We start from the raw sequence: 26,380 nt of genomic DNA, 5'->3' as shown, positions 1-26,380 counted from the left end.
AATCAAGACTTTATGTTCTATATTCCATATATTTATAGTAGAAGATGATTGAGACTTTTTACTGGAGTTTACTGTGGATTATCCCTGCACTCTGAGGCAAGAGATAACAACTTCATGAATTGTAAAATCATGCTGCTAAAACTCCACTTTTATGAATTTCCATGCTGGGTTCTCCAGATGTTATGAACTTCGTTCTTATCAAATATTTTCAATTGTTTATATCATTCATGATTCCCCTTTATGCAATGTAACTCACTTTTATGGATTCTCCCTTATTTCCATGAAATCTATCTATCTGCCTATATGTATTTGTACTCTTTGGGATCCCCGGAAAATATGTATTTTTCCCAGCATGGTTTATATTCCAACTTTATTTTATTTTTCATTTTATTTCATATAATTGTCAAATCATGAAATCAAATAGGAAATATTTTGAACTCAACCTGAACCCCAGAACTTATCCCATTTCCTATGACCCAGGCTTCCTTTCCCAAAAACAAAAGGATAATCTGCCACCGCTAAATCCAATCAAATTCAAATTGCATGGACAATATAGGGCTTGAGTCACCGAATTCGGAGTGTTGACCTAAAGGAGATTCGCCTCAAGGCAAACATTGTCATAGCTCACCCAAAGAAATATCCAGGACACCTCAGGAAGGCGCCCTGCAGAGCCTGTCAATATGGCTCATCAACACCCATCACCACTTCCCCTCTGATACCCCAAGGCATATCTAAAATCTGTATACGTGACAGAAACCCGGACACCCTTGATTGCTGCCATTAATAAATTAAGCACCCTTTAGAAATCAGTCTAGCAGGATTTAATCCTCTGGTTCCTGTCCCCGTCACCTCATTGTTTCGATAACTCCCGCCTTCTCTTTCCTGATTGGCCCGAGTAGAGACAAAAGGCAGCTTCCTATTGGGCCAACGGAGCAAGGCGGGAAACGAAAGCCCGCCTCGTTCAACCTTCTAGCCTATCAACGATCAGATGGGCGGGGAAGCAGGGCGGGAAATTCAAAGGGTTGTCAGACTGAAATTTTGTATAAGTATGGCTTTATTTTGATTGTATGGGACCCTAGTAGACCGAATGATCGCTACTAGAGTCCTCTTCAGCTGAATTGCTCAATAAAGACTCCTTGGCGGATTTTCCTTCAACTTTGGCGGACCTTCTTCATTTCGGCTTCAGGTTGTATTGCGGCTCGTAATTCTCCTTTTGGCTTCGCCAAGGTCCGTTCTCTCAGGACCGGATCGGGTCTCTCCTTAAGGGCCCGATCCCCTAAAACGCGGTCGACAACACAAGCACCCCTGACAGATGGCCATCCAGCCTGTTTCAAAGCTTCCAATGAGCTTCCACCGCACTCTTGAGGCAGAGAGTTCCACTGTTTCACAGCTCTTCTTACGCTCAGGAAGCTCTACGCCAAATAGCAATCCACGCATCTGTTCACAAATAACTGTTTAAAGCATACCAAGAGAGGGAAACGAGGCAAAGCCAAGTCATGTAGTATGCAAAATCTTATTTACACAAAGTTTATTAAAACTGCAAAACAACGTAAGGAGATATATAGAAAAATGCTTATTCTACAACCAAAATATTGAAATACAGAACTACTACTGGAAGGAAAAATGAATGTGGCCTGAAGATTTTACTGATAGTCACCCATTTTCAATATGAAGCGGGTCACTGAATCATTCTGGACAACAACAGTCCAGAGGGTTTGTGGCTTGAGAATGACATTCCCAGCCAGCAGAAACAAACTGTAAACCTTTCTCCTTGATCTTACAGAATATTTCTGGGAGCAGAGCTTGCCTGAGAAAAAACACCTTGAGTGTCTTTATGAGGAAACAGCTTCGGCAAAAACGGGGGGCAGCACTCGCTTGGAGTTGGCTTTGACCCAAGGGTGCTCCATCACCCCCCGCATGGAGAGCCGTTCGGACGGGTTGTGGCGCAGCAGTTTCGAAATCAGGTCCCGGGAGCCTTCTGTCATAAACGGTGGGAACTTGAGATCCACCTATCAAGAGGAGAGAGAAAATGGAATCAACATCAGACCCCAACTAGAAACTAATTACAGGCAAAGGAAGAGAATTTAGCAGTTTAAGCCAAAAGAAAAACATCCCCTGCATTCTGAAAGCTGATTTCTCCCTCCTCACAGAGAAATCTATTATATAGAGGTTGCCCAATGAGCTGGATGGGCAAAGCAGGCGGGGATGACAAAAAGCAAAAGCCATTCTATACGTACAGCCTGTCCCTTTTCTCCCACAGACATGACAGCAACTTTGTGACTTTATTCCTTTCTCTAGGCACTTGTGTTTTTCTGCTCCTGTCTTGACCCACAAGTATCTCTGGGCCTAGAACCCATTCTACTGTGACCTGGAGGTCTCAGAGGCTAGTCCCCAGAGGTGACACTGGTGAGGCACTGGCCTGAAGGACAAGTCTGCAGGCTATGCTTGGGAGGACACCAGCTCACCTTGACGATGCGGCTATAGGTTTCCATGTTAGAGCCACTCTCAAAGGGTGGGTGGCCCACCAGCAACTCATAACACAGAATCCCAATGCACCAGTGATCAACCTTCTCATCGTGGGCACGGCCTTCTACCATCTCGGGGGGCAGGTAGTCCAGAGTGCCACACATGGTCTTCCTCCTGAGGCAACAACAGAAGCAAGAATTACAACAGTAGTAGGCCAGGAAATTAGGTTGCTCTGTGCGAGAGACTTATTCTGGTCTAACATGGTCTAGACCAGTCTAATGAAGTGATGCCATTGGTACTCATGATGCTTGGGGGGGGGGGGGGGGGGAAAGCCCCTTCCAACTAATTGGAGGGCCAGTGTAACCAGCTAACTCCCATCAGTTGTCTCCCCACACCCAAACCCATGCTCCTTGGTGGCACCATAATAGAAGATGGCACTTGCCTGAGGGAGGGGGCATGGACAGACCAGCCGAAGTCAGCAATCTTCAGTTCCCCTTTGAGCCCCATCAACAAATTCTCTGGTTTGATGTCCCTGTGGATCACCTTCTTACTATGGCAGTACTGGAGGGCATCGGCCAACTCTTCCATGTACTATATCAAGGAGGCAAACAAGTGCAACTTGAGAGACCACAGCCTGGAGAGAAATTTAACTAGCATCCTTGTTCAACTAAAGCAACAACAAATTGGAGAGAACCAGAGTCCTTTCACACTATTTGATTGTGTTGTTATTGCAACATAGCTGACTAAGGTGTCCTGGGATTGGCTGTGGAGGAAGGAGTATTTTGAATTTTCTGCCCGCAAGCTCCGGTGCCTTTACAGTTCTTTTGGAATAACTTCCCTAGCATCAGAATGCACAAATAGCAACAAACCAAAGGATTTTGCAAATGCAAATCCTTGCTAATTTCCCCCTTCAATGGCATCGTAGTGCTATAGTTGTATAGCATCAAAGGACTCTGTTCACAACCAACAACATAAAAATGGAAGCTAAAAATATTCAGTCTCTTGATTTATATCCTGGTCTTCCAACCCTAACAGTGGGATTCAAGCCAGTTTACTGAATAAAGAGAATGACAAGATAGATATTTAACGTGAAAGAAATCCCTTTGTTCTAGTGATGAACTCAACCATACTTTAACATGCCAGAAAGCAAGAAAAGGTACCTATCTCTCCTTGTTTTCACCTTAAAGGTTTGGAGATTACTTTTTTTAGACTACAGTTCCCATTAATCCCCCATCAACATGGGCCACTGGTTCCGCTCAAGACCTCCTTCCAGTGTGGTTACACTGGTAGAGGATCCTGGGAAATATAATCCAAAAATAGTATTTCCAATACAGTCAATCCCCAAGTTATAAACATCTGACTTACAAATAACTCATAGTTAAGAATGGGGCTGAGACAACAGGAAGTGAGAAAAATCTATTCCTCGGAAAGGAAATCCACTCCTGAAAGAATGAAAGCTTATCAACTGAAGCTTTATCACCAATCTTTGTTTCCACAAGAAGCCATATTTTTCAAAATCCAATTTTGACTGGGACAGAAAGTTAGGTGAGATCTCCTAAACAGGGGCACAGACAGCAAAACAAACACCACAGGGATGTTAACCCTTCCTATGCTGTGCAAAGCTAATAATATATATTACACTTCAAAAATGTACCTGTTCCGACTTACACACAAATTCAATTTAGGAACAAACCTACAGAACCAATCTTGTTCACAACTTGGGGACTGCCTGTATTGCCTCTGCCAAGATGTCTAAGATTTCATGAAAGCTGAACATGTTTCATGCAGTAAGATCAGAGATGGAGAGTTCTCACTGTAGCAGTCCTCTTCTCGTCGAAGCGCTTGTGTTTCTGCAGTTCTTTGTAGAGCTCCCCTCGAGGGGCATATTCCAGAATCAGGTACACTCGCTTGCGGTCATGGAAGTAGTTATAGAGGCGCAAGATATTGGGGTGACTGTAGAAAAAGGAAGTCATATCTGAATCAGCCCCCAGGAAACAGCAAAAAAATAGATGTAAAACCATCCGAATAATTCATGTTGAATAGTTTGGACTGGATGGAGCATGGGGTCTCTCTCCCAGCTCTGATGCTTTCTCCAGTGCAAGGTTCATGCCCAACGGACCTTCCCACCAATTGCTACTAAATTATACAAATATTATTTATACATATGTGGACTTCTTGGCTGTTTGACAGGTTTAATTAAACTTTCTAATATTCTCCAAAAAGGATCAATGGTCATTTGTAACAAAATTCTGGAGCTGTAGTTTGGTGAGGCAGCAGCACTCTTTGGCAGAGGAGACTCAAGACCTTATAAAACTACAATTCCGAATGATTTCTTAGAATTGTGCCATGGGTAGTTAAAATGGTGTCAAACTGCATTGATTCTGCAGTATAGATACAGTTTTAGAGTGCCAACTTCCCAATTGGAACAAGAGATCTGTCACATCAATGCCACGTTCTTTTTAAGATGCCCACTGGGACCTTTAAAGCCTTGGCCTGTGTTTAATTCCATGGTGCCAGCCAGAGGGTCTTGATAAGATGTCGGGTTTCTAAGTGTTCACCAGCCAAAATGGTTACACATTCACTCAGCCCTTCGCCTCCCTTTTACCTGAGATGACACTGGATCTCAATCTCCCGGCGCAACTGATGCTCCACGCCATCTTTCTCAATGTGGGATTTGAAGAGCACCTTGAGAGCCACAATATAATTAGATTCTTTCAACCGGGCCAGGTAGACATTGCCAAACTTCCCTTTGCCCAGCGGCCTTCCAATCTCAAAGTCGTTAATGGTGAACTCCCGCATTGTCCTGAATTCCAAGAGAATTTGAGGAGGAAAAAAAGGAGAACAGGGTCTTTCACTGGAAGGCAGAACTTGCATGGACATCCCCTCTTTCCCAGTTCCCTCCAAAACTATGGAAGTAGTATTTGAAGATGTCGGCAACAATATCTGAAGTCCTAAATGGTTTGAGATTTCAGTGCTTGAAGAACACCATTTCCTATTAGGCCTAGGGTCAGCTGGATGATTCCTCTCTATGTTCCATTGGTAGGGCTAATAACACTGTGGGAGAGACTGGAAAAGTATTTCCTGTAGTGGCCCACTTCTTGTAGAACTATTGGTTGTGGCACCAAGTTAACACACATTTTTATTATTACTAAAGCTGTGGGGATGGCTCTAGTGATTTCCTCTGATTTGTACATCTTTGTAACATGTATAAGAGCATAACAGACCATAATTTATCTTTCATGTCTTTTGCATTTTTAATTAATTTCATCATATTCTATCCTGTGATGCTTTGTAGAGCTATCATGTGAAATTAGGGAAAGGGTTCATGTCCCTTTAATCATTGTGCATGACAAGCAACACCTGGAGAAATTTCCTCATGGAAAAGACTATTGAAGGGATAGAAACCATGTCCTTATTTCACCTTGCAATCCTAGTTCTTGGAGAGAAGGCAGGATATACAGTAGAGTCTCACTTATCCAACATAAACGGGCTGGCAGATATGTTGGATAATAAGGAGGGATTAAGGAAAAGCCCATTAAACATCAAATTAGGTTATGATTTTACAAATTAAGCACCAAAACATCATGTTATACAACAAATTTGACAGAAAAAGTAGTTCAATATGAAATAATGCTATGTAGTAATTACTATATTTACGAATTTAGCACCAAAATATCACAATTTATTGAAAACATCGACTACAAAAATGTGTTGGATAAACCAGAACGTTGGATAAGCGAGTGTTGGATAAGCGAGACTCTACTTTACCTATTAATAAGAAGACTTAAAAGGAAACTCACTCAGACTCTTCTTGCGCTAAAGCGGCAGCAGAATCAGGCTCAATAGGCACCCTGCCTGGAGCAGCTGTAAAGAAATAACAGAATTGGATTATCCCAGAGAAATTAAAAAACCCCAAACACTAAGCTAGACTAACTCAATGGCTCAAAGGGAAAATATTTCCTTGAGGGCCTATTAACACAAGATCTCCAACAATTCATAAATGAAAATTGGGTCAAGCATGCGCGAGAAGTGCTAGAAGATAGGAAGTGACAAGTAATGAATGAAAGAAAGAACAGACTGTAAACTGCTTCTAAACTTTGAAGTCAGTTTGAAGCATCTGAAGAAAGCTGGGGACAAAAGTGGCAAGTGAGAGGAGAAGGAAACCAGGATACTTCAGCTAAAAACTGGGATGGCAGATTGAGACAGTTGGAGAATGGGCAAACATTGTAGTATACAAAAGGCCATTTCTCAGTCTGCAAGACCTCCATGTGTCTTCTATCCTCAACCTTCCCAGGCAGATAGAGGACTCACGTGGGTTCTGGGCAGTTGGGGTCCTGAGAGTGGGCTTCACGGTGTTGGTAATAGCTCTTTGCATCAAAAGCGACCCAGAAGGAGTACTAGATATGGCACTGTTATCCTTACAGGGAATCCGTTGAGCGCCTGTCAGGCTGCTGTTGTGGTACTGGAAAAAAAGGGAAGGCAAGTCAAGTGGAGACAGTTTTAAATAAATATAAAATTAAGTCTAACCTCAACAAACACACTTACTTGATTTTGACTTGCTAGAATCCAAGGACTAAGACAATTACCATCTTAGTACAATAGTTCCAAGGCAAATCTCTAGTTAAATTAGTAGCACAGCATCTTATCACAAATTGCAAATCTTAATTCTTTTGCTGCAACAACTTGCATGCCTATCAATTTGCTTAACTTCCTTCTTCCTTCCCAGCCATTGAGGACTCACTCTCTCCTCTGCATCTACCTTCTACCTAGAAAAAAATAAACTAGACTTTTATTCTGTCCTTCTAAGTAAGTGGGAAGGAATCATTTCCTTATTTCACCTTAGAGAATAATTGCTAGTCACAGTGAAATGTGGAGAACAGCCTTTCCAGATAAGATTTCTGACTTAATTTCTGAGAAAGAAAATATGATAATTCTCTCTCACTTTGTGAAGAACTATGGTTAGTACTTAATGCATAATGCTTAACAACAGCATCCTGGATCATCCTTAGATCTCAAGTTTTGTCTTGGAAACTTCCCACATTGACAACACTAACCACTCTCCCCTCAACTTTTTTTCGCATATTGAAACTTCAGCACCAGCAGATATTCTCCCAATATATAGCCAATATGGCAGAAACAGAACATTTCTTACTTTAGAGAGGCTACTGTAGATGCTGCTCACATTCTCCTTATTTGCCATCCCAGATGTTGATGGATAATTTTCTTCTGCTTCTAATTAGCAGATTCTTAAGAAGGGGAAGAAAAATGGCTGCGGTGTCCAGCACCTAGCCAAAAATAATCCAAGATTCCTGCTGTTTTAGGGTCTAAGTCCTGAAGGACTCTGACATTCAGTGTAACCGGGTCAAGTCTGGATCTGTAGACCAAAAGAAAAAGAAGAAGAACCTATTGCTGGAAGTGAAGACGTACATTTCAACAATTAGGCACAGAAGGGAGCCTTGTGGTGTATGCCTGCTGTCCTGTTACAATTACTGTGGAGACTCATAGAATCAGAGAGTTGGAAGAGACCTCACGGGCCATCCAGTCCAACCCCCTGCAAGAAGCAGGAAAATCTCATTCAAACCACCCCCGACAGATGGCCATCCAGCCTCTGCTTCAAAACCTTCACTCCACCACTGTCCGGGGGAGAGAGTTCCACTGCTGAACAGCTCACAGTGAGGAAGTTCTTCCTGATGTTCAGGTGGAATCTCCTTTCCTGTAGTTTGAAGCCATTGTTCCGCGTCCTAGTCTGGAGGGCAGCAGAAAAGAAGCTTGCTCCCTCCTCCTTATGACTTCCCCTCATATATTTGTACATGGCTATCATGTCTCCTCTCAGCCTTCTCTTCTGCAGGCTAAAAATACCCAGCTCTTTAAGCGGCTCCTCATAGGGTTTGTTCTCCAGACCTTTGATCATTTTAGTTGCCCTCCTTAGGACACATTCCAGCTTGTCAACATCTCCCTTCAACTACGGTGCCCAGAACTGGACACAGCATTCCAGGTGTGGCCTGACCAAGGCAGAATAGAGGGATAGCATGACTTCCGTGGATCTAGACGCAATACCCCTATTTATGCAAGCCAAAATCCCACTGGCTTTTTTCGCCGCCACATCACATTGTAGGCTCATGTTTAACTTGTTGTCCACGAGGACTCTAAGGTCTTTTTCACACGTACTGTTGTTGAGCCAGGCATCATCCCCCATTCTGTATCTTTGCATTTCATTTTTTCTGCCGAAATGAAGTATCTTGCATTTGTCCCTGTTGAACTTCATTTTGTTAGTTTCGGCCCATCTCTCTAATCTGTCAAGATCGTTTTGAATTCTGCTCCTGTCTTCTGGAGTGTTAGCTATCCCTCCCAGTCATCTGCAAACTTGATGATCATGCCTTCTAACCCTTCGTCTAAGTCAGGGGTCCCCAAACTTTTTAAACAGGGGGCCAGTTCATGATCCTTCGGACCGTTGGAGGGCCGGACTATAGTTGGCCACCGAGCAATAATAATAATAATAAATAATAATAACAACAACAATAAAAAGAGGGTTGGAAGAGACCCTTTGGGACATCGAGTCCAATCCCCTTCTGCCTTTGTGCACCGAAAGCACAAGCAAAGCATCCCTGACAGAAGGCCACTCAGCCTCAATGTTAATAATAATAAGAATAATAATAATAATAATACTACAGGGTTTTGGAACACAACACTCCTGACCTCCTGATCGTGTTAAAAAACAAAGTATGGATCGTCGATACTGCAATCCCAGGTGACAGCAGGATTGAGGAGAAACAACTGGAAAAGCTGACACAATCTGAGGATTTAAAGATCGAATTACAAAGACTCTGGCACAAGCTAGTCAAGGTGGCCCCAGTGGTGATGGGCACACTGGGTACAGGGCCTCAAGACCTTGGCCTGCACTTAAACACAATTGGAGCTGACAAAATTACCACCTGCCAGCTGCAGAAGGCCACCTAACTGGGATCTGCACGCATTATTCACTGATACATCACACAATCCTAAACACTTGGGAAGTGTCCGACGTGTGATCCAATTCAACAGCCAGCAGAGTGTCTGCTGTGGACTCATCTTGTTGTGTTTCTAATAATAATAATAATAATAATGGTTGTAAGAGAAGAAGAGACCCCTTGGGTAATTTAGCCCAACCCCCTTCTGCCCTTGTGCCGTGGGGGCCGGATAAATGGCTTCGATGGGCCGCATCCGGCCCCCAGGCCTTAGATGTTGAACAGAACCAGGCCCAGGATGGAACCCTGCGGCACTCCACTCGTGACTTCTTTCCAAGATGAAAAAGACGCATTGGTGAGCATCCTTTGGGCTCGTTCGCTTAGCCAATTACAGATCCACCTAACTGTAGTTCTGCCTAGCCCACATTTGACTAACTTGTTTGCCAGATGGTCATGGGGGACCTTGTTGAAGGCCTTACTGAAATCCAGATGGGCTACATCCACAGCATTCCCCGCATAGCTTGTAACTGTATCAAAAAAAGATCAAATTAGTCTGGCATGATGTGTTTTTGGTAAATCCATGTTGACTATTAGCAATGACCGCATTTGTTTCTAAGTGATTGCAGACCACTTCCTTAATCATAGAATCATAGAATCATAGAATCATAGAATAGTAGAGTTGGAAGAGACCTCAAGGGCCATCTAGTCCAACCCCCCGCTAAGAAGCAGGAAATCGCATTCAAAGCACCCCCGACAGATGGCCATCCAGCCTCTGCTTAAAAGCCTCCAAAGAAGGAGCCTCCACCACGGCCCGGGGGAGAGAGTTCCACTGCCGAACAGCCCTCACAGTGAGGAAGTTCTTCCTGATGTTCAGGTGGAATCTCCTTTCCTGTAGTTTGAAGCCATTGTTCCGTGTCCTAGTCTGCAGGGCAGCAGAAAATAAGCTTGCTCCCTCCTCCCTATGACTTCCCCTCACATATTTGTACATGGCTATCATGTCTCCTCTCAGCCTTCTCTTCTGCAGGCTAAACATGCCCAGCTCTTTAAGCCTCTCCTCATAGGGCTTGTTCTCCAGACCCTTAATCATTTTAGTTGCCCTCCTCTGGACGCTTTCCAGCTTGTCAGCATCTCCCTTCATCTGCGGTGCCCAAAACTGGACACAGTATTCCAGGTGTGGTCTGACCAAGGCAGAATAGAGGGGGAGCATGACTTCCCTGGATGTAGACGTTATTCCCCTATTGATGCAGGCCAAAATCCCATTGGCTTTTTTAGCTGCCGCATCACATTGTAGGCTCATGTTTAACTTGTTGTCCACGAGGACTCCAAGATCTTTTTCGCACACACTGCTGTCAAGCCAGGCGTCCCCCATTCTGTATCTTTGATTTCCATTTTTTCTGCCGAAGTGAGGTATCTTGCATTTGTCCCTGTTGAACTTCATTTTGTTAGTTTCGGCCCATCTCTCTAGTCTGTCAAGATCGTTTTGAATTCTGCTCCTGTCTTCTGGAGTGTTAGCTATCCCTCCGAGTTTGGTGTCATCTGCAAACTTGATGATCGTGCCTTCTAACCCTTCGTCTAAGTCGTTAATAAAGATGTTGAACAGAACCGGGCCCAGGACGGAGCCCTGCGGCACTCCACTTGTCACTTCTTTCCATGATGAAGACGACGCATTGGTGAGCACCCTTTGGGTTCGTTCGCTTAGCCAATTACAGATCCACCTAACCGTAGTTTTGTCTAGCCCACATTTTACTAGTTTGTTTGCCAGAAGGTCGTGGGGGACTTTGTCGAAGGCCTTACTGAAATCTAGATATGCTACATCCACGGCATTCCCTGTATCGACCCAACTCGTAACTCTATCGAAAAAAGAGATCAGATTAGTCTGGCATGACTTGTTTTTGGTAAATCCGTGTTGAATATTAGCAATGACCGCATTTGTTTCTAAGTGTTTGCAGACCACTTCCTTAATGATCTTTTCCAGAATCTTGCCTGGTATCAACGTGAGGCTAAGCGGACGGTAATTGTTTGGGTCGTTCTTTTTTTCCCTTCTTGAAGATAGGGGCCACATTCACCCTCCTCCAATCTGCTGGGACTCATGAATTAAATATTATATTTTGCTAAGCTCAGTCATCATTGATAAACATCAGCCAGGGAGAAATTAAGAGAAGTCTTCACAAAATAAATAATAATAAATAATAAAATAAAATCTGAAAGCAAACAAACAAAAAACAAAACAAAAGTCCTTACTAAAGCTCGGGAGGAACAGAGTCGAACGTTCTGATATAGCACTGGCTACACTGCACCATGCTCTGCTACAGCTATTTCTACAGGTATCTAGCTCTCCAAGTATTTTGGACTTCAGTTCCCAGAAGTCTCACATGGATCAGTTAGAGATGGGGGATTATGGGAACTGAAGTCCCAGAATGTGGAAGACCAGAGTACCAAACATTGGAAACCACTGGTCTATGGCCGACAAGAAAGCGTTTCATTTCATCAGGCCTCCTCCTCCTCCTCCTTCTCTCTCTCTCCGCCTTTACCTGCTCTTCTCTTTCCTTCTTTACCTACAGCTCGTTGTTTCCTCTTCAGCGTCTCACCACAAAGTAAGAACCTTCGCCTTTCAAATCTACCCTCCTGAAGCCTGATTGGCCGCCGGCACGTTGCGTGCGCGGCGTGTCAAACGCGTCTCCTCATTGGGTGACAAAGGGCCCCGCCTCCTTTTGCGCAACTAGATTTTCGTTTCCTCATTGGATCAACCTACCAAACACGCTCCTCCCTCCTTTCTCTCCATTGGCCAAGCGTCCTCTTCTTCTCTAGAGGACCAACGGATTCTGACAAGTGGGAGAGAAGGGGCCGGATTTGGAGAACGATGTAAGGACGAAGCCGATTAGTGTGTTCAGAAGGCCTCTAAGAAAGCTCCCTCGTGATTGGTCGGAGTTTTTTTTTTAAACCCGAGCTGTCAGTCACCGAAAGCTTCGCCAATTAGAGGAGACAGGATGAAACGGAGGCGGGCACGCCGGCCATTTTGTGAGCTGGAACGTTAAGAATTGGAGGAAACGGATGGGAGGAAAAAAGGGGAGGGGACATGTGACCTAGAAACAAGAATAGGTGTGGCTTGAAGCGATCTGACCAACCAGAGAGTAGAAAAGGCATCCAATCCGATGGAAATTACGTCAGCTGCGAGATTTTTAACAACCAATCATAACGTAAATAGCAACGAGAACAATCTCTGACGCACGAATGGCGGAATGAAACTTGCTCTATTTTTCACCATTTTGATTTAAAGTGATCGCCAGTGGAATCAGAAAGGAGCAGGCCGGGGCGTTGCGTTCCCCGGCCAGCGGGAGACTCTAATCATGTCTCATGCTGCCTCCATTCATCATTTCACTGTTTCTCCCGGAGGAGGAACAGGTCAGGATATACCTCACTGACGATACCAAGTGCTCGGGCGCGCCTGCGCCGCCATCTTCACGACTGCCATCCAGGTCACGGTGGCTAAAGATGAACCCCGTTTTCCCTCCTCAAAGAAGCCTCCTTGCCTTCCTTAGGGCTCCTTTCCCCTGTCGCCCACCCCGTCAAATACCGCCCAAGAATATTACTCAAGGTAAACAAGTCAGACAGACAGCACTTAGGTTTTCCCAGGGAGCCGTGCGGTGTCTCTATTTGCATAAAGTGCCCTGCGTCACGACTGAGGGGCAAAGTGGGTGCTATCCCTTTCACCAACCAAAAAGGCACAAAAATTACATTTTCTTGCTGCTGCAGAGATTCAAGGACCAATCCAATGCCCATTAAGTTAAAAAATATTCCCAGTGATGATTTTTTAAAAATATTGTATATACAGTAGGGTCTCACTTATCCAACATAAAAGGGCTGGCAGAATGTTGTATAAGCAGATATGTTGGAAAATAAGGAGGAATTAAGGAAAAGCCTATTAAACATCAAATTAGATTATGATTTTACGAATTAAGCACCAAAACATCATATTTTACAACAAATTTGACAGAAAAAGTAGTTCAATATGCAGTAATGCTATATAGTAATTACTGTATTTACGAATTTAGCACCAAAATGTATTGAAAACATTGACTACAAAAATACTGACTACTAAAAGGCAGGCTGCGTTGGATAATCCAGAACATTGGATAAGCGAATGTTGGATAAGTGAGACTCTACTGAAGTTAATCCTGGGTTGCAGTGAGTTTTTCCGGGCTGTATCCAGAAGCATTCTCTCCTAACGTTTTGCCCACATCTCTTTGTTTATATCCCGCTTTATCTCTCCTGCAGGAGAGTGAACGAGGCTTGATATAAAAGCATCAGCACACAACTTAAAGTATACAAATATGCTAACATTAAAACAGGATTAAATATAAACAGTATTAAAATTCATCACTGGGAATATTTTTGACCTAAATGTGAGACTCTGGGCATTGGATTGGTCCTTTAATGTCTGCAGAAACATTAATATGTAATTTGGGTTGTTGTGAGTTTTCCGGGCTGCCTGGCCATGTTCCAGAAGCATTCTCTCCTGATATTTTGCCCACATCTGTGGCAGGCATCTTCAGAGGTTGTGAGGTATGTTGGAAACTAGGCAAGTGGGGTTTATATACCTGTGGAATCATCTCCATAGTGGGAAAAATAACTTTTGTCTCTTTGAGGCAAGCGTGAATGTTGCAATTGGCCAGCATGATTAGCATTGAATAGCCTGGAAGCTTCGAAGCCTGAATGCGGAATCCTTTGTTGGTAGATGTTAGCTGGCCTTGATTGTTTTACAAGCATGATGGAAAATTTCAACAGAAGGGAGGAAATCATGAAAATGAACATAATCTGGCTACCAGTATTAAATAACTCTAAAATCAGGACAGTAAATAAAGAACAACATTCAGAAAATGGGAATTCCAGGCAGGAAACAACTGAAATAACACTTTTGAAACTCTGCTATATTTTTGTGCATTGGCATATCTCTGTTCCTAACAGGTCAGAGACAATAGTTTCAGTCTAATAACTGAAGACATTTCCGTTGAATGAATACTAGTGGATATTTGCCACTAAATGGAAGATTCACTCAAACACGTTTTTAGCTCTTTTCTGGAAGTCACAAAGAGGTTATGCGTCCAAAAGGTTATGAATGCCTTTTCCCAAAAGGTTATGACTCCAACAGGTCATATTTTACACACACACACAAAATGCACTGGTTCCCCCCCCCTCCCCCAATCAGCTCTAGTTTCTGAGATACAGAATACATGGCATCTACCAATTGCCATCTGCTCACCCATATAAAACCATGATAACTGTATCTTAGAAACGAGAGCTGGTGCGGTCTATCCAATGCAGTGTTCTGAATCAATGCCCCTAAATAACCTCAGGAACAGGCCTAAAATCAAGACACCATTTCTTTTGTTAGACTGTGTGGTTGTTATTAATAAATAAATATAGGTTGCTATGAATTTTCCGAGCTGTATGGCCATTTTCTGGAAGCATTCTCACCTGATGTTTTGCCCACATCTATGGCAGGCATCCTCAGAGATTGTGGGGTCTGTTGGAAACTAGGCAAATGAGGTTTATATATCTGTGAAAAGTCCAGGGTGGGAGAAAGAACTCATGTCTGTTGGAGACAAGTGTGAATGTTGCAATTGGTCAGCTTGATTAACATTGGATAGCTTTACAGCTTCAAAGCCTGGAGGAATCCTTTGTTGGGAGGTGTTAGCTGGTCCTGAATGTTTCCTGTCTATAATTCTCCTGTTTCATTATACAGTAGTCTCAATTATCCAACATTCACTTATCCAATGTTCTGGATTATCCAATGCAGTTTGCCTCCCATCCTAATACACAGCTATTTTTCTAGGCAGCAAGGATTAAACTTTTTATGGATTTAATTTCCAACAATGTTGCTACTGTAGGTTCATTTTATGCAATTATATCTTTATTTGTAGTCAATTTGTTAGTAGCCAATTTTTTTTAGACAATGCTTTCAATATATTGCAATGTTTTGGTGCTAAATTCATAAATACAGTAATTACTAGATAACGTTACTGTCTTTTGGACTGCTTTGTCGATTTGTTGTAAAACATGATGTTTTTGGTGCTTAATTTGTAAAATCATAATGTAATTTGATGTTTAATAGGCGTTTCCTTAATACCTCCTAATTATTCAACATTTTCGCTTATCCAGCGTTCTGCCGACCCGTTTATGTTGGATAAGTGAGACTCTACTGTATTTCATCTTGATTGCGACACAAACCTTAAAAACAATGCAATTTAAAAACCTACAGCCTACAAAACATTAAAATAAAATTAATTACACCAAGCAATTAAAATCTCCATAAAACACTTTTAAAAAAAACTCTAGTCTGTCCACCAGGCAAGAGAGGGGAAACAGGTTCTATGCCCCTTCCGTCCCTGTATCCCTGTTACAACTTTCAAATCAAGTTTAAGAAGTACTATTTACATCTTCAGGTTTATACGAAAGATCTGGTTTTATTAAGGTTTTTTTAAGCCATTTTATTCTTAAAACAGCACCACCAACCGTCATCTACACAGAGTAAATTACATGTCTATCCGCAAAACAAACACTATTCCTTCCAAGGTGATTATCTGACTGTGATCCTTGCAGAGCAGGCATGGGTGACCTTTGGCCTTCCAGGTGTTTTAGACTTCAACTCCAACCATTCCTAACAGCCTCAGGCCCCTTCCTTTCCCCCCTCAGCTGCTTAAGCTAAAATCCAAAACACCTGGATGGCCAAAGTTTGCCTATGCTTGTTACAGAGGCTGGCCAGCCAGCCATAAACTTTTCAATCTCTTCTGAAGGTTGATTTTGGCACTATGGATGAAAACATGTGCATCATTGTTAAATGTGCAGATTCCCTGCTGATGCAGGACAGGTTGCAACAGCCAAGAGACTCCGCTGGAGGGCACCAGCATGCTGCAGGAGACCCCAGTCTCGAAAGAACAGGAACCATTACGAATGGAGACAAAGGGCAAAGATGAAGAGGGAAATCTGGGAAGGAGGGCACAAAACAGAGCCCCTGCCCCAGATATTTCAATCCTTTCCCCTTCTCCGGCTGCAGTCATATTTCCATATTCCGCTGAAAAGTACTGACGCATCAGTCTTACAGGATTCATAGGGAGATTCCCTCCCACAGTGTGATCCTTAAAAAAGTTCTATGAAATTCTCTTCCTCTGTACCGTGTGCCCCAGTTCTTCAAAAAGGCTTCTTCTTCAGTCCAAAGACTGAGATGAAGAGCAAGACCTCAACAGCAGCAGGCAAGGCGCTGGAAGGGGAAAGGACAGAGAAGAAAAGGTCAGTGCCGACTTCATGGGAAGAGATTAAAACAAACAAACAAACCACACCTATGTAGTCTTATAAGTGCATTCTAAAACAAACATACACAAAGAGAGAGAGCTATGAATCTACCTGCAGAATCCCATGATGTACCAATAAGTGACAATCTCCCAGCGTTCAAAGACGAAAAAGGAGAGACAGATGGAGGCGCTACAGTGAGCCGCCAGAGCTGATGCAGTCAGTCAGGGAAATTATTATTTTATTAAGGGTGGCCGAGTCTGTGAAACTGAAAACCTTTACTAGCCATTTTGAGGGGAAGAACTGACACCCACTCAGCACTAAACGTGGAAAGAGGGCTCTCTTTTGAACATGAATTGGATCGCAGGGTTGTTGTATGTTTTCCGGGCTGTATGGCCATGTTCCAGAAGTATTTTCTCCTAACGTTTCGCCCACATCTATGGCAGGCATCCTCAGAGGTTGTGACCTCACAAACCTGGCATCCGATCCTGGGATATAGGACCTGTCTCTGGCTACTCCAGAAGCTGTACAGATTGCCTTCCTCTTATTGTAAATGACCACTAGTTTGGGGAAAATGCATATTTTTAAAGATAGATAATGCAGAGCAGGCTTCACCCTATTGAAAAGATGAACTGCCAACCTCTGGAGACTTTGAGGTGAGAAAATCCCACTTTTTTGCCTAAGAACGAAAAACTAGGGAGTTTGGAATGGTTGAGGTCCCAAAAAAGGGTTTTGGGGGAGTGTGCAGCTTCACAATCACTTTGTCCATTGCTGCTTTTGAGAGAACAAAAAAATTGTGGCATTAATATCTTAATACATGCAAGAAGGGAGCCAAGATTCTATGGATGAGAAGACAACACACCTAACTCTAAAAGTATAGCAATAGCCCCTTAATGTGTAACATTAGAAAATGTCGACCATTTCCGCTACCTTGGCAGCCCCATCTCCACAAAAGTCAACATTGACACTGAAATACAACACTGCCTGAGCTCTGCGAGTGCAGCATTTCTCCAAATGAAGCAGAGAGTGTTAAGGATTGGGACATCCGTAGAGATACCATGTGCTTGTTTATAAAGCCATTGTCCTCCCAACCCTAAATGCCTGCGAAACGTGGAATGTCTACAGACGTCACTGAACTCCTGGAGCTATTCTACCAACATTGCCTCTGAAAAATCCTGCAGATCTCTTGGGAAAATAGGCAGACAATTGTCAGCTGCTGGAAGAAGCAAAGACAACCAGCATTAAAGCAATGCTCCTACGCCATCAACTCTGCTGGACTGGCCACGTTGTCCGAATGCCCGATCACCATCTCCCAAAGCAGTTACTCTACTCCCAACTCAAGAATGGGAAACGGAATGTTGGTGGACAGGAAAAGAGATTTAAAGATGGCTCAAAGCTAACCTTAAAAACTGTGGCATAGACACTGAGAACTGGGAAGCCCTGGCCCTTGAGCGCTCTAGCTGGAGGTCAGCTGTGACCAGCAGTGCTGCGGAGTTCGAAGAGGCACGAATAGAGGGCTTAAGGGAGAAATGTGCCAAGAGGAAAGCACATCAAACCAACCCTGACTGGGACCGTCTTCTACCTGGAAACCGATGTCTCCACTGTGGGAGAATATGCGGATCAAGAATAGGTCTCTTCAGCCATCTATGGACCCACCCCCAAGACCCCACAACTGGAGGACCATCATTCTCGATCTACAAGGGATCACCTAAGTAAGTAAGTAAAGCAATAGCCCTCATTTTGAGACTTTGCTTCTTCCCATGGCTGCTCAATGTGGCCTAACTTCAACTTTTATATTTATTCTTCTGTCCTCCCCTACCCATTTCCCATGAGCGGCATAGTAGTAGCTGATGGCTGCTTGAGTATGTTGCAGTTTCTGGAACTGACCTGCAAAAGGCAAGGATCCACCAGTAGAGGTTGCTGTCCCACTGTTCAAAGAGGAAGAATATTAATGTGATGACAGCAGATGAGTGAGCAACAGTAGCTGGAACAGTGAGGGATGCTCAGTCAGGGAGCCACAACAGTCAATGCATTATAACAACCTCAAAGTGTTAATGGGGTGGCTGTAAGATTTGAGGAGTGGGTTGCCAACGAAACTGCATTTGGCACTGGACTGTAAGCTGTAATCACAATGACAGAAACTGGTTGTGAGCAGAATTATGTCCAAGCTAACGAAAGTGAGGATTCTGGTTGCTTCACCTCCTCAACATGCACACTTCCACTGGATTGAGTGAAATGTGAATTTCAAATTGGTATCAAAACTGGTTCTCTACACTTGGGGTCAGCCTGGCTATGAGCAGCCTGGTCAGTACATCTAAACTGCCCTCTGTATGGATTTATCTTCTCCACTCTCATCTATCTTCTGCATTCCCCTCTTCCGTTCGTAAAGGATACAGAGAAGGCTTTGTCCGTCACTGAACATAGACACCCCAGAGAGGAAGCCAGCCAGCTCCACCACAAACAGGCCAAGGGTTATCGAGAGCGCTACCACCAACCTGGAGAGGGAAAGCCACAAGAAGGGATGTTAATCATTTTTCTAAAAATGACAGGTTTCTTTAGAACAAGCATGGGCAAACTTCGGCACTCCAGGCATTTTGGACTTCAATTCCCACAATTTAGACTTCAACGCCCTACTGGCTATTAGGAATTGTAGGAGATGAAGTCCAAAACACCTGGAGGGCTGAAGTTTGCCAATTCCTGTTCTAAAGAAACCTGGCATTTTTTTCTTGATCTTGCTTCTAGCAACCAATCTCTTTCTCTGTCTAATGTTCATATGCACAGACACACAGAAAGAGCACGAAACTGCTGAGCAAAGGAAAGTAAATTCTGTACATGGTTCCACAACACGAACAGTCATTTCAACATTAACTGGGGCTGGATCTACACTGCAATAGAATCCAAATTATCAAATCAGATAATCTACATAATGTGCTTTGAACTGGATTATATGATTCTACGCTGCCATACAATACAGTTCAAAACAGATAATCAGGATTTTATATGGCAGTGTAGAAGGGATTTTGTATAGCAGTGTGGATGGGGCCTCAGTTTCCTTTCTCTTCCTCTGACTCCCCCGTCCAATTTTGCTAATTTTTATTGTTACTATTAGTAAAACACAATCATAAACATGAATATTTCTGCCTGGTGAGGCCTATGTTAGTGGGGAAATAAATGTAGTCTGTGTTTTAGTCTGAACTTTAAAGTGCTGCCTTTTGCTCCCGAAGAAAGCCCAGCACTATGGATAGCTCCAAGGTGCTGATATATGGCAGACAGTGTGCAAATCACAGTGAAACAGGGAGGGAATAACTGCATTTAAAAATATTTATTTGAAGTTCATTCATTTACTTTTAATGATTGAATTCTGCCTTTCTATGAGTAATCTAATTTTTTTTTTCAGTGATGGGGCCGTTCAGAAGACTTTCATTTGCCACAGAACCCTAACTCTATCCCTGATTTGTTTAACCAAAAATATATTCTGGATCATTTTATTCTATTTCAAGTATGTCTCTGAATTTCCCTATGTAACATCTAGTTTTTGAGTTAATTTTATTCTGATATATTATGAACAACAGCCCAGTATCCCAACATCCAAAATGTATTTTATCTCAAAAATTGTTCAAGAAAAAAGAACAAAAAGAAATGTGAAATCAACATGAAAAATTGACCATGTATGAATAACTCAGGTTGCAAAATGTTGAAATGTGTAGCCAGAAACTATGTAATGGATAGCAATAGTTATAGGACAAAATAGATTTTACGGTGCTGCAAATCAAATAGTTGGCCTCATGTGCTTTTATTTTAAAATTAGTTTCACATTTGGTTTTAAAGATTTTTTTGTGGAACCCCTATGATGCTTTTGTGGAACCCTAGGGTTCCAGGAAACACAGTTAGGGAACCGCTGATCTAAGTAATGGATGGCAACAGAAGAAAGTGAAATGCAGTTCTTAGGCTTCCATGCAAAAAAGCAGTTAGTTCTAGGGACTCTGATCTTAGAGAAACTACATATGTATTACAGAAGATATATGAAGAAGGAATAGCCCCCAGGCAGGGTACTTACTCTGTGTCCCGATCTTCAAACTCCTCATAAGAGCACTGGAGGGGTAATGAAGCTCGGACATTGTTTTCCTAGAATACAGACAATGTGTTGGCCCAGAACAAGGGCCCAGGCACTAGCAAGCCCCATTATTCCTTTTGTGTGAGGCATTACTCTCACTCCCACAAAAAAGTCCCCCTTGAAGGTACAGATTGCTTTGGGCTCTTTCATTAAGCACATCTGACTATGTTTCTACCATACTCAGCGTGTGAAAAGGGGGAAATCCTTTTCTGGAAGTTGTAATCAAAAAAGTTCCCAGTAGTTCTGACAACAGATGGCCATTTCATCTTGCATCTCGGACCAACCCCTTACATCTTATTTCTCAACATCCTTCACTCCTGTTATCCCTTCTGGAGAGATTCTACTCGAAGCAGGGAAGGGCTCTGTGTGGGATGCATCTAAGAGGCAGAGAAGAGGGCTGGAAAATTTTCCCTTTCTACTTTGAGAAATTCCCATTACTGCCCGGGGAGAGCAAAGCCTCTTTAAACATTTCCTGTCTCAGAGTGAATCTCAGCTGGATTTGCATAGAAAAACTGAGCATCTCCAACTGTAATGCCAGTAGTGAACAGTACATGGCTATCTATCGGGAGGGCTTCATTCTGTGTTCCTGCAGGGCAGCGGGCTGAACTGGATGGCTCTTCCAACTATGCCTCTACCATACACCCCTGACTCTACCCACAACTATTCCCATTTGCTCTCCCTGGTCCCAGACATTCAGCATCACTAAATGAATTGCCTATCTGTCCAGGAAGGGAAGGTGTTTTGCTGAAGTTCATTTGAGAGGGGCATACAGTAATTAATTTTCACACAGCATGGCTATCAGCCTCCTTCCAGTAAACTTAAATTAAGGGAAAGCTTCATGAGAACCACCACTCCTCTTAATTTGTCATGAAATAAATAAAACACAGCATTAGGAGGAGGTTTTTCAAAGCACAAACAATTGGAAGCACATTTCAAGAGGTTGGAACGGCACCCCAAGGATGAGGATGGGTCTCTCACCCTTGACCAGAAGATGGTGATGACGATGACCAAGTGGGCCGTGATGGTCAGGAACCGTGCAGGTACCACTCCACTGACCAAAGGCATTCTCTCTTAGCACCTAAAGAGCAATGCAATCCTGTCAACAGAGAGGACATGAAAGACACGAACAAATCACTGTGAAGAGTTAGCATGAGATGATGGGTGCATCTATACCATGGAATGAATGCAGTTCGGAACAGCTGTCATAGCTCAATACTATGGAATCCTGGGAGTTGATGTTTGGTGAGGCAAACTAAAGACCTTGTCAAAGTACATCTCCCAAGCTTCTATAGCACTGAGCCATGGCAGTTAAAGTGTACACTGTATTTTCAGTGCTTTGGCCAATTCAGGTATCTTTTAAGAGAGAAAAGCGAGACATAAATCTAACTAATAATAATAATATTTTGTGTGATTGGTGTTGACTTGGCTTGGACTTTTATGTGGATATAATGATAATCATGGTAATAATAACGGTTGTTATTGTTATTATTATTAAAGCTCGCGCCCTCAAAATCAAAACAAAGCCTTGCACCTGAAAACATTTGAAACGTATTAAAAACCTGCCAATAAAACAGTAAAACCTGAAATTCTCTCTGCTATATAACCATTCAAGGCACAACAGGCCTGTCCTTTATTTCAACTAGCATTCCTAATGGAATTCATCAAATTAATTAATGAACCAACCCATGAATAGAGCCCCATATTCTCCCCACTTTACTCACCTATTGTTTTGGCGGGAACATTCAACTTCCCCACAGGGCTCGAGTTTGAGACCTTGGCACTAGGCCTCGCCCGAGTTGCCCATAGCAACCGCTTGGGAGGCTTGATCTGTTGTTTTGTCCTTCCTATAGTATCGCGAGATTTTTCCAAGCGTGACAAAGCCTAGTCGACCATTTTTACTGTGGGTAAATGCCCGTCTTTTTAACCTCTTGCTTGCCATTTCGTTCCTCTTACTACAACCAAAGGAAAATACTCTTTTTCAGTTGTGACATTACTGTACTATTTCTCATTGGGCGGTGGGGGATTAATGCAGTTTGACTTTAATAATAGTAAATAAATAAATACTTAACAATAATGATTTCAAAATAATAATAAATATACGTTTAAGTCACAAATGCTCTGGAATCCTTGAATTTGTAGTTTGTTAGAACACTAAGTCCATTTTGGCAGAAAGGACTTTTTAAAACTACAAGTCCCGTGGTTCCAGAATTATGGTATTTAAAGTGGTGTCAAACTGTATTAAGTCCGCAGTGTAGATGCACTCTTGGATAATTTCTATCCATTTCCCTCGAATATTTCTTCTAAGAAATTTAGGGGAAACCAATTAATTAATGCAGTTTGTCTATGGAATCTTGGGGTTTGTAGTTTGGTGAGACAGCAGCACTCTTTGGAACAGAAGGCTAATGATTGTGCTAAACTACAATTCCCACATTTCCATGGCAGTTAAAGTAGTGTCAAACTGCTTTAATTCTACAATGTGAATGCACCTAAAGACAATCCCTCCCAAATTGCCTTCTTTTGGAAAGGTTACAAAGGCTTTCCTGTGTACCGCTGTGATGGCCGAGTGGTTAAGGCGTTGGACTTGAAATCCAATGGGGACTCCCTGCGTAGGTTCGAATCCTGCTCACAGCGCATCTATTTTGCGTGGAATGTATCCCCCATAAACCCCAGTTTAAAAAATACAGTTGCCAAAGGATAACTGGTCCTGGTGGTCTTTACTGCGCATGTCTGTTCAATGTAGAATATTTACTCTGGGAAAGAAAGAAAAAAGCCTGATTGCTGTGGATGGCAGAAAGTCGCGTGGATTTTCCTCCAGTTTCATGGGGTGTATTGTAAACACAGATGGAGAATAAGAGAAAGATTGAGTATCATTTGTACCGGATTCTGAAGTATTTCGAAATTGTTTACCTTTGTGGCTATGAGTGTATCTATGGCACCATATAGACTACAATTATAATGCGGATTGAACTAGATTGTGTGGCAGTATAGACGCATATAATCCAGTTCAAACCGCATTATTTGACAGTGTAGATGCGGCCTACATTGTAGAATAAACATTAAGGCCAAGGGTAAATGTTATGGAATCCTGGGAGCTGTAGTTTCACAAGAGCTGCCCAAGTATGCTGGTGCCCCATCATACTATATTTAGGGGGGAGAGAGCTCTCTGTTTTTAAACCAAGCATTGCATCTTTTTCCCCTTTTGTTATTTTCCTCCTTATGCAGCAAAGAGATCTCTATCAACAAAAGGAAATGAAGGAAGGACTCTGATTAGGTACCAAAAATTAAAAAATAACTGGAGATGCCGGGGATTGAACCCGGGGCCTCATACATGCGAAGCATGCGCTCTACCACTGAGCTACATCCCCAACCCTGTTTCCACCGCCTTTGGGTCTGCTTATTTATATTCCTTACCCAGTATCCTTTGCAGCTTTGTTTTTTCCTAGTCTCCTTTCCCCGCCCGGCTTTTTAAAAAAGGGACAAACAATTCCATCACTTCTCCTTTTAAATAGACTTTGAGACATCCCACTCACCATTTCACAGCTCAGCACGCTTTCCTTGGCAATAAGGTGTCTATGAGCATGTGCAGAGCACCTGGAAGGAAAAAGAAATTTACAATTTTGCTGCAGAGAATCCTGCCGCTCCCTTCCTAGATGTGATTGAATTGCAATCACCAGCAGAGTCTAAAGGGAAGCATGCTGGAAGTTGCAATCCAAGTATATATATAAGGAAGACCAAATGATTCCAAGTCAATCTTTATCTTTACTTATTGCAATCTGTGCTTGAAGGGGGACCTAACACATGTATAATCCCCATGGATTCTGTGGATCTACTCTTAAGTAAGAAGGGATACAAGTTGCAATGCATTTTCCTCACTTGGCACGTTGTTTTTAGCTCTTTCTTGTCCGGTTCTGCAACGAGCTCTTGGTTTTCCCTTTTTCTGCTCGATTTTAGCTTGAAAGACCTTCAAAGGACCTCACATCCTTCCCTTCTTGATAAACCAATCGACTGTTTTTATTCCCCCCCGCCCTTTCCATCTATACATCCTCAGAATGCAGTCCGGAGGAGCGGCTTGCTAACTGGCGCCGTGGCTTAGTTGGTTAAAGCGCCTGTCTAGTAAACAGGAGATCCTGGGTTCGAATCCCAGCGGTGCCTTTTTTTTATAATCAATCCTTCCTCTATATTCCCTATTTAACTTTAAAAATAACGAACTACATTTTAAATTCATTCATTTTTTTAATCACTCACGATGATTCCGCCATTCTCCAGAGCCAAACTTTCTTCCAGTTTTCAAAACTCAGCATTGAACACACACCCATTTGCTTGCAAAGCATGCTTCCCAGGGGATTAATTACACAGAGAAAACATCCAAGACAGAAGGTGGGGTGCAGGAACATGTATTTGCAAAAGTGAAGGAGAATCATGGTTATATTTAATTTTAAAATGTAATTTTAAAGGCCGACAAAAATCGCGCTGCATTGGCCGGGAATCGAACCCGGGCCTCCCGCGTGGCAGGCGAGAATTCTACCACTGAACCACCAATGCTCACATAGGAAAGAGATCTTTTGTTGCATTGATATAATGCCCTAACCGAGGATCTCTCCAGATAGTTTTTTTTAAATTTCTAATTATAAGAATCATCTCCATTGCTATATAATCCAGTTTCTGAATCCAGATTATTTGCTTTGATCTGGATTATATGGCAGTGTAGACTCATATTAATCCAGTCGAAAGTAGATAATTTAGATTATCTGCTTTGATAAACTAGATTATATGGCAGTGCAAGAGGGGCCTCAGTGGGTTATGAACCCAAATCCCCAGAGTCCTAGTTCAACACCCAAATTACTACACCACACAGCTTTTCAATAGGTGAATACCTTGACATGATAAAACTATTATTGACTCCCAAAGTTGTTGTTGTGAAGGGACCATAAGACAGAAAATAGTAAACTTTTGCCTATGTAGCTTTGCTTCTGCATATGCCCCTCCCTTCCTGTGAGCTGGTGCCTTTCTCCAAAAAGTTCTAAAGAGAGAAGAAAGCGCAGAGTAAACAAGTGAGGTCACTGATATCATTTATGCCAAGTAGGCGTGAAAGGTGAGGAAGCCCCTCAGCCATTGGTCAATTTTAGATAAGCCAAAGGTATATATTCTTTGTTTGCTACATAGATGTTGTGGCAGCCATTTGCATGGTACGGGACCCATTGAAATGGGTGCCTACGGCTGTTTGCCTTATCATAGCTATAATAAACTTTGCTTTTTGCATCTCTCATGAGACTAAGTTTTCTGCCAGATTTCCCTCCTCAGCCAGGACCCTTTGAAGGTAATTGTCTTACAGTTGTATGCTTTCAAGTAGTTTCCAACTAAGGGCCCTTGTAGGCCCCTTCTATATAGTCCACGTTATCAAAGCAGATAACCCACATGATCTGCTTTGAACTGGATTATAGGAGGCCTCTTCTCCACTGCCATATGAAATCCAAATTATCTACTTTGAAGTGGATTATGTGGCAGTGTAGACTCATATAATCCAGTTCAAAGCAGATCATGTGGATTATCTGCTTTGATAATCTGGATT

General features: G+C 42.7%; 2 protein-coding genes, 1 long non-coding RNA gene and 5 other non-coding genes across 12 annotated transcripts; 3 read left to right on the top strand and 5 right to left on the bottom strand.

Annotated features, from left to right (window-relative positions):
• Positions 1–1,499: 1,499 nt before the first annotated feature.
• Positions 1,500–12,099, bottom strand: LOC100557050 (aurora kinase C). Of its 3 annotated transcripts, none has more exons than XM_062957760.1 (9): positions 11,942–12,099; positions 7,619–7,840; positions 6,778–6,928; positions 6,267–6,330; positions 5,072–5,269; positions 4,281–4,419; positions 2,914–3,057; positions 2,466–2,645; positions 1,500–2,009 (listed from the first exon to the last, which is right to left on the bottom strand). In XM_062957760.1, the coding sequence occupies exons 2-9, from the start codon at positions 7,664–7,666 to the stop codon at positions 1,833–1,835; spliced, it is 1,101 nt and encodes a 366-aa protein (XP_062813830.1). In that variant the 5' UTR covers positions 7,667–7,840; positions 11,942–12,099; the 3' UTR covers positions 1,500–1,832. The 3 variants fall into 3 exon arrangements, with proteins under 3 accessions (XP_062813830.1, XP_062813831.1, XP_062813832.1); XM_062957761.1 differs by having other exon boundaries at positions 11,966–12,061; XM_062957762.1 differs by lacking the exon at positions 7,619–7,840 and having other exon boundaries at positions 11,942–12,054.
• A 602-nt stretch (positions 12,100–12,701) lies between these two features.
• Positions 12,702–12,835, bottom strand: LOC134292828 (U8 small nucleolar RNA). Its single transcript, XR_009999959.1, has one exon. It is a non-coding gene; the product is annotated as a U8 small nucleolar RNA (small nucleolar RNA).
• Positions 12,836–15,854: 3,019 nt separating this feature from the next.
• Positions 15,855–22,763, bottom strand: tmem107 (transmembrane protein 107). Of its 3 annotated transcripts, none has more exons than XM_003226660.4 (6): positions 22,533–22,763; positions 21,790–21,889; positions 20,755–20,822; positions 19,092–19,192; positions 18,585–18,681; positions 15,855–16,668 (listed from the first exon to the last, which is right to left on the bottom strand). In XM_003226660.4, exons 2-6 carry the CDS (start codon positions 21,874–21,876, stop codon positions 16,599–16,601), a joined length of 423 nt encoding a protein of 140 aa, XP_003226708.1. In that variant the 5' UTR covers positions 21,877–21,889; positions 22,533–22,763; the 3' UTR covers positions 15,855–16,598. The 3 variants fall into 3 exon arrangements, with proteins under 3 accessions (XP_003226708.1, XP_008117783.1, XP_016852475.1); XM_008119576.3 differs by lacking the exon at positions 18,585–18,681 and adding an exon at positions 16,812–16,908 and having other exon boundaries at positions 21,790–21,907; positions 22,533–22,749; XM_016996986.2 differs by lacking the exon at positions 18,585–18,681 and adding an exon at positions 16,812–16,908 and having other exon boundaries at positions 22,533–22,747.
• Positions 16,907–20,471, top strand: LOC134292535 (uncharacterized). Its single transcript, XR_009999780.1, has 2 exons — positions 16,907–18,413; positions 20,095–20,471. It is a non-coding gene; the product is annotated as an uncharacterized LOC134292535 (long non-coding RNA).
• Positions 22,764–23,360: 597 nt separating the features above from the next.
• Positions 23,361–23,442, top strand: trnas-uga (transfer RNA serine (anticodon UGA)). The gene has a single exon. It is a non-coding gene; the product is annotated as a tRNA-Ser (tRNA).
• A 662-nt stretch (positions 23,443–24,104) lies between these two features.
• On the bottom strand, positions 24,105–24,176 carry trnaa-cgc (transfer RNA alanine (anticodon CGC)). Its single transcript has one exon. It is a non-coding gene; the product is annotated as a tRNA-Ala (tRNA).
• Positions 24,177–24,889: 713 nt separating this feature from the next.
• On the top strand, positions 24,890–24,963 carry trnat-agu (transfer RNA threonine (anticodon AGU)). The gene has a single exon. It is a non-coding gene; the product is annotated as a tRNA-Thr (tRNA).
• A 319-nt stretch (positions 24,964–25,282) lies between these two features.
• On the bottom strand, positions 25,283–25,353 carry trnag-gcc (transfer RNA glycine (anticodon GCC)). The gene has a single exon. It is a non-coding gene; the product is annotated as a tRNA-Gly (tRNA).
• Positions 25,354–26,380: the final 1,027 nt, after the last annotated feature.

This window comes from Anolis carolinensis, chromosome 6 (assembly GCF_035594765.1).
Source record: "Anolis carolinensis isolate JA03-04 chromosome 6, rAnoCar3.1.pri, whole genome shotgun sequence".
NCBI classification, from domain to species: Eukaryota; Metazoa; Chordata; class Lepidosauria; order Squamata; family Dactyloidae; genus Anolis; species Anolis carolinensis.
The sequence above is the reverse complement of the archived record's forward strand: the minus strand, read 5'-3'. Positions and strand labels throughout refer to the sequence as shown.

Excerpts from the sequence above, each read along its gene's own strand:
- tmem107 (XM_003226660.4), bottom strand. The coding sequence starts at position 21,876 with ATGCCTTTGGTCAGTGGAGTGGTACCTGCACGGTTCCTGACCATCACG. Across the intron at positions 20,823-21,789 it reads TCACCATCTTCTGGTCAAGG|GAAAACAATGTCCGAGCTTC; the intron begins GTGAGAGACCCA and ends TCTGTATTCTAG. Across the intron at positions 19,193-20,754 it reads TTTGAAGATCGGGACACAGA|GTTGGTGGTAGCGCTCTCGA; the intron begins GTAAGTACCCTG and ends TTCCCTCTCCAG.
- LOC100557050 (XM_062957760.1), bottom strand. The coding sequence starts at position 7,666 with ATGGCAAATAAGGAGAATGTGAGCAGCATCTACAGTAGCCTCTCTAAA. Across the intron at positions 4,420-5,071 it reads GAGATCCAGTGTCATCTCAG|TCACCCCAATATCTTGCGCC; the intron begins GTAAAAGGGAGG and ends CTTTTTCTACAG. Across the intron at positions 3,058-4,280 it reads ACGAGAAGAGGACTGCTACA|TACATGGAAGAGTTGGCCGA; the intron begins GTGAGAACTCTC and ends TCCTTGATATAG.